The sequence below is a fragment of the Aythya ferina genome (assembly GCF_964211825.1).
Source record: "Aythya ferina genome assembly, chromosome: 12".
Taxonomy (NCBI): Eukaryota; Metazoa; Chordata; class Aves; order Anseriformes; family Anatidae; genus Aythya; species Aythya ferina.
The window spans coordinates 7,835,580-7,849,866 of NC_140308.1; the positions used below are offsets into that span (position 1 = coordinate 7,835,580).

The 14,287-nt window shown below is 34.8% G+C and overlaps 1 protein-coding gene across 2 annotated transcripts in view; it reads right to left on the bottom strand.

The window, feature by feature from the left end:
• Nucleotides 1-14,287, bottom strand: part of CDH8 (cadherin 8) — a 147,746-nt gene that overhangs the window by 72,887 nt on the left and 60,572 nt on the right. For both annotated transcript variants that reach the window (XM_084533239.1, XM_084533240.1), the window contains exon 5: nucleotides 4,298-4,417. In XM_084533239.1, coding sequence (XP_084389365.1) covers nucleotides 4,298-4,417 — 120 coding nt within the window. The remainder of the gene's footprint in view (nucleotides 1-4,297; nucleotides 4,418-14,287) is intronic.

Here is a 14,287-nt window from a genome sequence, read left to right on the forward strand (position 1 = left end):
TGTCAGTGTTTGGATTACAGGAGAATATATACAACTTGTATAATGCTATAAATGACACAAATTATAATGTCAGTTTTAGCAAATCTGACATCAGTTATTCAGATATAACAAGTTATGGACTATACTGAACATTGCAAGTTCTGTTACTAATCTGATGCTATCACATGGTAAGTTTAGCTTTTCATAGAAAATCTGATTCTGTCATCTTTGTAATGTATTATTTATGTTGTTCTCTATCCAATGAACCTATGGTCATATTAAAATTCACCTATGAAGGTGATTTTTTTTTCCCTATGAAAGGGAAAAAATATTCAGAACAGAGCATGCCATCAAAAAAGCATTTACCCTAAGCCGTATTCAGATGTCTGAATGAAAAATAACTTCTGAATTACCTTCTTTCATGTGTCTATAACTCATACAGAAGAATTTGCAAACTAGAACTGCAGTAGTATATGTATTTTTCATCTAATGTAATGGAAAACTATTGTTTTATGGGTCACTTAGCAGAACTTTTTCCTGTGCACCCAGTATTATAGAATTGTTTCAATAAGGAGGTTGAAAGTAATGTCAGTTTCAACCAAGAGTAATTCCAGTAAGAATTACACCTAGTTAATATCAAAGTAGTAAGAAATAAAAAGCAGAAGAGTAAGAAACTGCTTCCTTGGATTTGCCCTTGGGTGTAACAGCCCTTTCTACCACAGGCATGAAGGACACCATAGACATCTTACACCTCTGTTCCCTTGTTTTCATGATGCTTGGAGTACTACAGAAAGCATGATTTGGATTATTCCTGGCAGTGAGCTCTCATTGTACCATTAAAACAGAACAGTGACACAAAACAATCTATGCACTGAGTCAGCAAATGAACAAAATTATAGGCAGCATCTTTGGTAGCTGCACAAAATCTAAATATATAGTCTTGATTTCTACTACATAAATCTAATAAAAGGCCAGTCACCTAGAAAAAATAGTTGATAAGCTTGAAGTAGCTATGCTTCAATGCTTGAAACACTCCCATGAATGAAGGAAAACATTTACATTCTTTGGTAGCTCACGTTAACATAGTCTGTTTCTTAACATAATGATTCCATTCCAGGGAAGACACAGTTCTAGACACAGTATCTATGACCAGAATCAATTCTGTTTCAAATATATTGGAAAGATTTTTCACTTACCAAAGCTGCTAATAAAAAGTAAGCCCAGTGAAAATGTAGCTACAGACAATACAGACAAGCATACAAAACAAAACAACAACAACAAAAAAACAGCTACCATGCTTGGAGAGTCACCTTCAGGTTTGTTTTGTTTCGGACAAGCTACTAATCTAGCTAACTCTTATGCTCTAATTTCTACACTTTCACTATAGTACCAAAAATCCTCCCCTAAGGAAATTTTAACTGGGTTCCTGTGTACTACAAACAGATGTGTAATGGGTTTCCTTGGCCAAGATTCTATGAGAAAAAATACATTGGATAAATGTAAAGAAACAGTCAAACATTTAAATATTTTGTTTGCATTGGAAATTTTATTTTTTGTTAAAATACACCTTCCAATCTATATGCCCATGGTAACAGCAATACTGTCCAAATTACAGAGAGGCTAAACTAGCGTGCATGTTTTATGCACCACTACCTCTAAAAGGTGAAATATTCAGTGCCACAAGCTACTGCAAAATTGTAGCTATCTTAGTATAATACTATCGTCATTTTGAGACTGCATGTAACAAACCATAAAACTCTCTCTGGTATGTAATAAACATTATCATACCCTTGCTCTGAAATTTTTGTATTACCAAGAAATGTGCTGCTTACTTACTTATGTTTTTCTGAAATCAATACTTCTCCTTAGAAGAACCACAAAAGGTTGCTGCCTTTTAGAGCTGTCTTTTTCACCATGCACATTATATGGCTGCATTTTCTACAGGAATACCTGCGTCTGGTTTGCTTAATGACTAGATTTTTATGTATGTTTGTTGCTTATCTATTCTAGATAAGATACATGGAGATAACATACATATAGAGAGCTGAAGGGCTCTCTATATTTTGACATTTAATATTGCTAGTAGATACCTTTTTCTCTAAGTGAATGAAGACATAATAAATTTTGTACATTTTAAAACATTAAGCACTACAAAAAATGTGTAAACCCTTTAAATACCATAGAGACAGCCACATACTCTCCAGCTTTAACTATCCTTTGGCTAGCTGTAGGAGTAGCACTGTATTTATACTACAGATGAAGACCATTACATATAGATGGCAAAGACAGACAGGATGGCCTCAGTACCTAAACTCGTTCAGCTGTAATGATTTAGAGAAGAATGTAATCGATGCCCAACATAGATCTAGAAAAACAGGGAATCAGAAACCATTTATTCATTCAGAAACAGCTCCATAATATGAAGCCACTTATCCAGGGACTGTGGCAAAACCACAGTTGAATTCTTTATGATTAAATTCCCATTAGAAACTAACGTGTCATTTTCATGGTAACTGAACTGCTACTAAAAGGAATATTTATAACTGGAAATGAAGGTAGGAGGGGGAATTTAATGCAGGTGAAACAGGAGAAAAATCATGATTTTCAGGTTCACCAAAAAGCTTTGGAGTTTTCTCTGGCTTTCATGGTAATGGAAATCACTTTCCTAGGTTATGAACGGTTATTTCATTGGATTAAGCGTAACATTTTAATGTAATACAAACAATAAACCTGAGTCAAATTAAACAATTTTTTAGGTTTGGAATAATTTTTTTCAGGCCATTTCATGTGAAGGAACTGGAAAATCTTCTGTGTAGCAGGAGAATATACGCCACCTCAGCTGGTGGGAACAGGTGAGCACTAGCAGTACTTTATGAACTTTCCCTTGCAGAAACAGAGAAAGAGCCTATAGCTAATCCTCTTCTAACTGAGACAGCTACAACAAATCATTCCTGCACAAAAGAATTTGTAATACAACAGAAAACAAAATCATATATTTTTATACTTCATGGTCAGGAATCTGTTCAGAGTTTTATTTCCATGTGACTTTTGACAAATCAGTCAGCATAAACTAAGGGGCTTCACTGATAACACCCCCTTGGCATACTTATTTTTGAAATAAGTGTGTTTTTTTCACTGTACCGAAAAAGTTATTTTTTGTAGGACTATAGTTTACCTTTGCCATAAAATCAAATACTGAATTACATTCCAGAGATTGTTTTCATACTTAGGACAGTTTTCCTTCAACCAGAAGAAAATAACGTAATAGATGAATCCCATTTATTGATCTACACTATTTATGTCAAGTCCCTGTAAGCTAGGGCATTTCTGGGAAAAGAAAATTATTTTTCCCATGCAATCTCACTAAAAAGAATTAACAAGCTTCCAGACTTTAAAGAGTCTGACAGTTTTCTGTTGTTCAGAAAGCTTTGCACATTTGATCTATCAAAAACATCCTTTAATAATTCTCCTAGCACTTACTTCATAATCTTGTTAATCAGCATGAGTACAGGAATTTACTCCTTTATGGCTGCATAAATTCAGGTGATTTTTTTTGTATGTTATAAAATTAGTTATAGTTTTCTTCACCTTAGGAGATCACAGCTGCTTGACTTACAGTGATTAAAATCTACCTCAAGTAACAGGTGAAAGAACATAAGAAATAATGCCAAATCACTTTAAAAAAACACTTCTCAGAGACAAATGCATTTTCTCTAAGTGTGACATATGTATAGCAAACACAAGGAAATGGATTTATTGGCACTCCTTTCAGATTATTCGCTCAAGATTTTAAAACCACAGAGAAATAAAGTCATCCTAAATGCACACTAATAAAACTTCATAACAAAACTCAGTATCATGTTCTTTCTTTCCTTGATTCATCCAGTCAGGAAAAAAAATAAATATTTTTTTAATGAAAACACACAATATGCTCACTGAAATTCCCAAGCTAAACTGTACTTTCTTTAACTGGAAATACTATAGCCTCATATTGAAAATTATATTATGTTCATTAAATTCCTCAGGCTAAGTCTTCCAGTCCCTAACCAGTTATAAGTCACACAACACTTCCACTGCCTTCAGTTTTGCTTCAGTAACTTCTGTAATATTAGTGTTACCATTACTTGCATTACCTTTAATACAGATTTTTCTTTGTCTTTTCACATGTTCAGGCTCTGATGGGATACGTGTGAGATGTGTTACAACTCAGTAATGCTGACAGACACCTCCTTATGTTCCCTGTTTAAGTTTATTATATGAAACATTTTTAAGAGGCAGAGCATAAATATAACCTAGGGATTCATATTCAGTTACCTACCTGTATGTGGTTCAATAGAAAAGTAAGGCTGTCCTTCCAGAATGCTATAAACCAGCTTGGCACTATTTCCATAAACTGGATCATCTGCATCTGTAGCTGTTACTTTAGTAACAAAGGTGCCTAAATAGAAAGAATATACATTAACTTATATTCTTCCTATAAGTTTGCATAACTTACTCAAAAATAATTAGGAACAAAAAATCACTTACTTGAAATTCTAAAGAAATTTGTGAGGTATAATAACAAATAAAGAAAGTAACAATAATCAATAAAATACACAATAATAACCTACAACAGTATTTGTGGAACACAAACAAAACATTTTCCTTCATGTTGTTATATGCCAGCAGACAGAATTTCTGGGTAAAGGAAAAAACCTTTTTAGAAGCTGTATCATTTACTGTTTCTTTGTAGAACACATTTAAAGCTACCTGATAGATCTGTGTAGACTTTGAGCATTTGCAAAGGAATCATATCAAAGGGATATGAAATACAAGGTTAATAACACAATATAATATGTTGCATTTAAGATTTGCAAAACCACATTTGAAAGAACCTTGCCAAGTTACAGTGACTGCATGGAAAAGCAATAACAAAAAGGATTCTTTTTTCTTCTCTTGGCTTGCAGCCATAACAATGGTTTGATGTGGCCACAGTGACAGTGTCAGGACAACTTGTATTGTCTCTGAAATGAGTGCCTGCCAATGAGGGGTCCATTGCCTAGTCAGAGTTATAAACTCTACACTCCGTCCAAAAAAAATGTTAGAAAGTTTTAAAGAAATTGCCCTCTTCATTCTTAGGCAACATAGCATTATGCAATTAGCAAAATCAAATGAAATTCAGTAGGTTCTGTTAAACTTTCTGCAACGACCTTTTATTTTTTTTATTTTTTTTTTGCATGACTTAAAAAATATAATGATGACATTAATTAGGCTAGGCTAGCAATATAGAAAATATCTACAGAGGGTGAGAGTAGGAGAGAGGTTAAGGGCTGAATTATGTTTCTCGTGTTTAAAAGGAAAAGAATTATAGCACCCACCAAAATGCTCCCCCTTTCTAGATGTGCCAATAAAATTAGCCTCCTCTTCCTTCTCACACTTTGTGCTGCTGAATCAAAGTTACACCTCACTTGAAGAAAGGAACAATAAATTAGATGCTATCTCATATGTGATATTGAATATGAACATACAAGTCAGTGCTCTCTTCAACTGGATCCAAGCTGAAACAGCAGGTGATGTACTAGGTTTCTGTGGGAGTGGCAGCTATTATTAAATTTTTGTTTTGTAACCTACCAAGGCAGAAGATGTTCATGCAGAACATCATACAATGGGACAAGGCTGGAATAAGATAAGGCTCATTCACAGAACAGTGAACATTTTTGTTAGTGTGTTTTATCAAGTGGCTGCTCTGTTTTGTTTCCATGATCTTCTCTATACACAAAGGAAAATAAAGAAGCGAAACTGTTGACTTCTTTGAGATTGTGTTTGATTTGCCTAGCTGGCTCTCATTTCAAAGGACTTCAGAAATAATTACATTGCTTGTTTAGAAAGATTTGATATATAACATCTATTCTTTTCTTATTTCACTAGAGAATTCCTGAAGACTTTTAGAGATATTTATTTCAAGATTTCAAAATTTAAATGGGTATGCTGATTCTTTGATAAACACATCCTTTATCCCAAGTGTTCATTAGACATTAAAGTTGAATACGCCTTAATAAAACAGGCAATCAGCGTCTAGCATTGCTTCCAATCCTGATGCTTTGCTCTCAAGACTTTTTTCTTGTGATAGAAAATAATTTAATCACTTACTGCGGCACCAAGCTTATCTGAAATTTAAACATACATAAAAACACATACATAACAGTCAGTATTGCCATTCACTGTTTATATGCACAAAAGGAAGCAAAAAATAGCATGCCCTTGTTTCTGTTTTCCAGGTCACTAGAAGTGTGACTATTATCTTGTCTAATAAAACTAATGAAGAGAAGGGAAAAATAAAATAGGCGCTCTCCCAGCTCCTAGAATCAATTTCTTATACTGCCAGTCTCTCACCCTCTGCACTTCATTTCCAACCATCATAGACAGTTCTGAGGTCTCTGAAATTCACTAATTTGCTCCCAACGATCTTATTGATGAAAATTGTTTAGAAAAAATGTAAGCAATCATGAAGCACAAATTAAAGAAATTAGATAGTTAAGCTTTTACATAGCTTAAATTTTATCACCTTTAATTTCATTTTTTTGTTTTATGCTATAACTCAAGTCTTCTGCAGGTGTGAAACATGCCACATCAATATGTTCACACTGGCAATAATAAGTATATAAAGGAGCAAACTCAATCCCATCTGCAGCTGCAGAGGATGTTGCTGCCTCAGTGCTGCTTTGGTTCCACTGCAAGATACTGAGGGTCCAGAAGAATTAGTAACCTGTGCCACTCCCCTGAGGGACAGAACCCATTTCAGCTAAGCGTGAACAAAAGATCTGGAGAACTGATAAAATCCTGAGGGTGCAAAGTAATGCAGAAAAAAGAAACTCACAGCCACCACGGCTATTACTTAGGCAACCTCCATAATGTGGCAGAACTCTCCAAGCTTTGGACTAGAGTTCTGGATTATCAATATTTAAGTAGGATTTTACTGCACTACAGACACTGTAGTTATAAACCACATGTATATAAATATTTTTTACATGCATAATATGCTTAAAGTTTTAAAGATAAAAATTTAGCATTCAAAAAGCAGTATCAATCCAGGAAAAAGCTTTTATGTAGTAAATGCTCTTTGAAAGATAATGTTCTGGGTTCAACCCAGCAAATAAACAGCTAAGGTTTCTGTTTCTGTTTAATTTTGACTGCATTTGGCTTGTGTTTGTTTCTTCGTCAATGCTACAACAAACTCATTTAGCTAGAGACTATAAATTTGAAATGGTGCCATTTTTACAAGAAAGCCACTATTATAGTCCAAGTTACTGTTGCCCTAATTACAATAATATACCAGTCTTATATAATCTGGTCCAACAGCATAATTACTGTTTCTTTTTTTTTTTTTTTTCTTTTTGCACTTAATATTGCCTTATGTAAAACAAACCCATTTTTTAGATAGATGAGGCAAATTTTAAGATGTTCAGTTAAAAATTTTTCTGCATTTTCTTCTGAGGTACACTTTTGCAATGCTAATGACCCTGTGATTAAATATGGACTGCAAAGAGATTCAACAGATTTTAATTAATGAATATTTCTAATGCGATTTAGCCATTAACCATTGCTGATTGTTTTACTCTGTTAGTGTCAGATTTCAGAGTTTCTCTTTGCAACAGGCTAGCAATCAGAGCCACAATTAACAATAAAGGTATTTTTATATGGTTAGGTAAGAAAGCCTGTGTTTCCTGGCAAACTAAGATTAAAAGCCTTCATAAAAATAAGATGTGTGTGCTCAGCTAATGCTCTTCCATTGTTTTGGCTGTGTTTTTATGTGCAAGTCAGGGTACAGATTCTGCATATTAGTCAGAAAGAAAAATGCATATGCTGCCACAGGGAGTAGGAAAGCAAAGATTTTTTGGTATGGCAGTGAAATGTGTGTACTGAAAAGAAATCAAAGTTGTATGTTTAGAGGATGTAACACATAGTCAGTGACAAAAATTTACATGAATCCATATTCAATGAAGCAACCATTTTGTTGAAAGATTGCAATAGCTGGTAAAAATAAAAAATGTGACCATGATGCAAGTTTGTAGGACTATGTTTTCTCATTTTCCATAGGACTTCTATTTTCTTTGCTTTTCTGTGGTCCATTTTAGTCTCCTTCACTCTTTCTTTCTTTCTCAGATCTTGACAGGCTGAAATCTCCATTTCATTTAGGAGATCTGATTACAAATCTGACAGGGCATTAAGAGTATATTTGCATGAAAAAGACCTACCATTATTTACCAACTGTTTTGTTTTTCTAAGAGGATCACTGTGCTTCAAAATCTCTAGCTAGATTTTGAGTTTGGCTGATAGCAGCTATGCAGTCAGAAGTGGTCAAAGCAAAGCATTGTTTGTATTCAGCAGGTCAGATAAGCATTCTTTCCAAAATGAAGCCTTTTCTTCACTGTCCTTCTTTGCTATAATCTCACAGGTAGCATGACAGTTGTTGTCATGGTAACTATTTTTTATTGAATAAAACTGCAATAATCTCATAAAAACCTGTATAACTTCTTGACATGTAAATTATTACTGCCTCATTATTACTGCCTCAAAGCTGGAGAAAGTCATTCTTACTTGTTTTTCACTATGGCTGATTTTTTTTAATACTAAAACATAGTTTTAAGCTTCATCATCCTATTTCTGCATGAGGACATTTCTTAAACACAAAATCTATCAATTAGAATTTTCAGTAGCCAAACAAACAAAATATATATGGAATAGAAACCTGTGTAATGTGCTTCAGAACTTGTTAACATATGCAAAATACACACACACATAATATTATGACTGGTATTTTAAATTGCATAGCTTGATGTGTATGCAGGTATATATTTGAAGCACAGACTATGTAAACATACGTATATGTGGGTATGTTGTATGAGTGTTTTAGGGCTCTTTTGAAGATCATATGTTATTTTATTCCCTCCTGTATCAGTCCTTCAATGTGCTTATATTACTGTTAGCAGTTTCAAAGCTCTAAAGGCCCAATACATGTATCAAATCTCACAATACAAGTACTCTTCCAAAAGATTCTGTGAACCAAGTACCAGCAAAGACAAACACAGACAACTGAAGAGAGATGAGGAGATGGCAAGATGCTGGAAATCATGCCGGGAAGCAATGTTGTGAGCACGCAGTGGTGCTGCTGCCTGACATGCCTGCTCTCAGCTTATCCACGGTGCCTATAGGATATGGGCATCACGGAAGAGCTTTAAGGATTGCTCTGAGAACAAATGACAGAGGGTTTTTCAGGAGATCTTCCCACACTTAAAAGAAAGTATGTGAAAAATAGAAAGGTTTTCCAGCTTTTCCAGTGTCCAGTGGACACCTTACAGTGATGGAAACTTAATGGAGGAGGAAGAGGCACCCTGAGCATTGGCAACGAGTAGAGTTATGGGCCAGAATGGTTCACTAGCAAAAAACAGGCAACATAAGCTTGACATGCTTGAGAGAAAGGAAGCAAGGATCTGTTCTGTTCTATCTACAGTAGAATGCTCTACACATCTACTCCTAGAGGGAGAAATGAGAAGGAAAATTTATGTAGTTTACAGGTGTAATATTGATATGTGTGTGATAAGAACCATATAAATACATAGATAGATACAAGAATTCACTTAATCTTCTGCAAAGAGGAAAACAACAACAAAAGCTTCCTTACAATGAGAAATTGTACAAGGAGGAATAGCTCCCCAAGGGAAATAACAGAATCCTCCTCACTGAAGAGTTCACTTTATTGCACAGGATGCTAGATAATGTATTCTAAGGGAAAACCCTAGAAAGACAGGAAGATTAACTAATAGGGTAATTTGTCTTTCCCGGCTGTGATTTATTTGACTCTAAGTAGTGAAATACTGTGATGCTGTCATGATCTTGTTTATGATGATTAAGGTAAAGGGAGGAGGAAAAGAGCTTTATTCATACTATTCAGTTTAGGCTCAACTGGCTAAATTAGAGCAGAAGCCTAGTGCAACAAGGTATCTGTCCAAGGGAGGAGGAAAGAACTGCTCTTTCTTTCTTGGTTGACCAGAGGGGAATCCAAATTACACTAGCCAGCTAAAGTGAATGCCTAAATTTGAGTTGTATGATTACTCTCTTATACATATGTACTCAAAATAGGTCATACCAACCTTCCAGGAACTTCAGTCAAGTAAGCTCTCACACTAACATGCAAGCGGAGATCTTGCAGGACTTGTCATTTACATTATTCTCCCTATATACAAACCTATGTGCACTTATATACTTATATAGACATATGCACTTTCTGAAATAAATTGCATTTGATATATTTCATGAGAAATTAAAAAATAATCTAAAAGATTCAAGTAAGAAAGTATTATTTATTTGTTTTACTTTTTTTTTTTTTTTTTTTTTTTTTTTAATATATATATATAACATAGAAGCACTAGTATGTAACTCACAAAAAAGAGAGAGATTTGAGAAGTCAGTACATTACAGACCTATAGAAAACGGCAGATACTGCCCAAAAGAAGAGAGAGACTAAAACAGAAGTTTTAACACCTCACCAACCTGGCTTGAAGAAGGGAACTGAAAGAATCAAACAGGAGCATCTTGGTCAACAGCAGGAAATAACCACTATGACAAAGTATGGAATACCATGCAGGAAAATGCAAGGAACAATTCCCACTAGGAAAACTTTTATCTTTTCATACATATGGGGAAAACAAAGTCAGGATTAGCTCCATAATCAGGAGAAGAATCTGAGTTGTTTCTTTCTTCTAAATGTTACATCTATCTTAATACAATTTAATAGATGGTTTAGAAAAGTTAATTAAATGTTTTAAAAATATTAATGTGCAACATGTGTATAAGTAAAAACCTCTGAACAACAGAATACCATACAACATGTAAGACATCTCTGTCTTTGGATTGCTCATGTGCCATTTTAAGGACTTTTATCATGCGAGGCAAATGGGAAAGATATATTGTATGCAAATGTGTAAGTGTAGAAGTATGAAAGGTGATTGCTATGCATAGGAGAAAAATGCTTTTTGTACAGCCTACAGACAATGGAGCAAGCTGGCAACCTTCAACATTTTACAGCTGTATAATGAGGACTATAGGAAGCATGACTGTGAAATCTAATAAACTGCGTATTTTACGATTTTTTGTACATAAGCTAATTGTGTTAGGAACTATGACGTTGCCTTTTCCACATGATTTTTGGAAAAAATGTTTTACATAGGAAATACATACTTAGATCCAGTGATATAGATAATCCTTTAGCAATTATCCTTGCTGATATTACTTACTTCTTGGATTTAGCTCACACAAATCTAATAAGAAAGGGCACTCTTCTTTCAGTTTTAAGGCTGGCAGTTTGTTCTTGCTACAACTTATAAAATGGTGCCATTAAAGAGCCTACAGATATTCCCTTATAAATTCCCCTGGGTGGCTGTTTGTTAGGATTAGAATATAGCCTCTAACATCACAGACAACAGTAGAAGGGTAAAATACGTCTTATATTCAAAAGTTATGGTTTCTTTTCATATTACTTTTTATTCTCCCTTTAGATACCACCTTCACTATGAAATATTAATTGATATTTGTGAGAGATTTCGGAAACAGCTGTTGTTTTGTTCAGGACTTTTGGGAAGACTGCTTGTCTCTAATCAATTGACTATTTCCTCAGCATTCATTCTGTGAGGTTCCTAGGCAAAGACAGTAAGATTGGATGATCATTGTATGCTATATTTTCAAGTGGAAAAAGTACTAAAAGGCTTGTTGATTTCAATGAAAGTTTCAGGTTATGCTCAGGTATAATATGTAAAAATAAAAATAAATAAATAATAAAGTAGCCCCGGCTGCTTACAGCAGAAATTCTTCCATTTCTAACTTTCTGTTGTGAAAAGATTAAACGGCTGGTATAATCTTGCAGTTTTGATGATCTGCTTGCTTTGTTTGGTAGGGTGAAGCCTATAATGCCAGCAATGATAATCCAGGTTGCAAAAGCAGACTCTGAAATATTGGCCCCTGAGGCTGCTGTGGAGCAAGCATATGGCAGCAGAGACCATTTGCGCCCCGGGGAAAGGGTACAGTTGAATCAGCTGCCCAGCAGTACTCTAGTGGCTGATTCATGAGAAAGCTGTATTGACATCAGCTCCACAGGCAAATGCTTATCTGTATTCATGAAGAAACATTATGTGCTGCAGATTCAGCAACTAAACAAAGACAAAGGTACCAATTCAGGGGAGGGGTGACAGAAAAAAAATGGACTCTGAATTGGAACTGAATCCTATATTCCCAAATGTCAAGAGTGTCCATCAAAGAAAAGTTTAACTCAGGCCACCTGAATTTACAGTGCTTGAGGTGTATTGGTATCCAGTGTTGTAAAGCTAAACCTTCTGTGTTATCAGAATGATATAATTTACACTAATACAAATTTCTACAAGAATACTGCTACATGGAATATAATTTTCTAACCTAGAACTTTCTACTTTGTGGTTAGAACTTCCTACATTTCCCACAAGCAAATAAATAGAGAACAAGTGCCAGTCCATAGTTCTGTGGCATTTCACAGAGTCCCAGTCTGGCAGAAATCTTTACTGGTGTACCACTCATCTATCTCTTTTCCACTCAGGCATTATCCACTGGCCAGCAAATGGGCTCATGTCACAAGCACAGCTGTCTGGAAAAATGAAATGGCATGTGTTCAAAAACAACAATATAAAAACCCTATCATTGTTTTAAACATTTTTCTTCAAGATTCAGAATTTGGAAAAATTGAGAAAAATCCTTGTGAAGAGTGGATTTCATGTTTTGACCAAAAGAGAAAGTATCAGAAGCCTAAGCCGAAGATTTATTTTCACAAAAATCACAGAACAGAAGTACGACCATCAGCTCAATATGTACAATGCAACCACAAGATAGAATTTCAGATGCAGAATACCAGGAATAAACTGACTACATGAAGCCAAGAATCATCTGAAAAAATGATTGTAGGACAGATTCTTGTACATTTCAACAGACTAGAGAAGCATGTACCAAAGAATACTAAAATTCTCTCTGCTCTGTCATCACATGATAAACATACAGCTATGTCTGTCTGTCTTTCCTCATCCTCTGAAACCAGAGCACCACCAGAAGATGTGTTCCTCTACAGGGAACTCCAAAAGGAGTAGTGACTTTGATTCTGATTCAAATGGCTTTTCCTGATGAGTTAATGGAAAGAAAAAGGCAAGTTCTGTCAAAAGCCATTATACATTTATAGCTCCATACTTTGCACTGGTAATTTAGGGTATATTTCTAAGAACAAGACTGTCTTCAGAACTTGAACATTCAAGTACTTGCTGCCATCAGTACTAGGTATTTTGAACAATTGCATTAATTTTAACAATTTTGTATGAAGCCAGTGAAATAGCTTGGTATATTCAGGACAATATATAGGTTGGTAAAACTAAAGGGTAGTATTACAAATCCCTAAAGACAAACACCATAACTTCATCCACAGTCCTCAAGCTCATAATGGTCATTTAAAAACAATAAAAAGGTTATGACGTTTTTGATTAGACCTCATGAGGAATGGAGAGTACAAAAAAAAAAAAAGCAAATACTTGGAAATATGTTTTTACAAGCCAGACTGTCATGCTATTGAATATATCTTAACCAATTACCTAAGGTTACTTACAACCTCTTTTTTGCAATCATCTCAGTCACGCAGAATGTACAGGTTTTAAACACATGCAACACTCCCTAAAGAGATCCTAATGTAAAATGCTCTTCAGGAACACAGTCCGTGAAGTTGATTATGCACAAGATGAACAAGTAGAGGAACAGGACGACACGAGGATATACATTTTCCAACAGCTGTTACATTGTTGTACATATTTTACAACATCTGCTGCTTTTTTCCTTAGCTTTTGCACTCCCTTTGCATTTACCCTTTGGGCTAATTTGTAGTTGACCCCAGTAATACAGTCCTTTTACTCTACAATTTTGTGACAAACTATCATTGATTTAACAGTCATGCTCAGTGCCTTAAAAATCAATAAATACATAGAGAAAAAAAAAAAAAAGAGTAAGAGTGTGGTGGATCTTGATAACATTTCAGGTCAGGTTTTTATCACAACTTCCCAATTTATCAAGTTGTTTTATCACTATTCATATCAGACATTGCATGTTGATTTCATATTCAGCAGATTTTGTGCTTTTTGCAAGCATTTTGTAAAAGAAATAATGTCTTTGGGAGAATGGGAAAGAAAAACTATGCTGTGTACACTGTGCTTCTGCTGTACAAAGCTAGATGAAATAACTGTTCTGCTGTTGAAGAAACAACAACAAATGATAG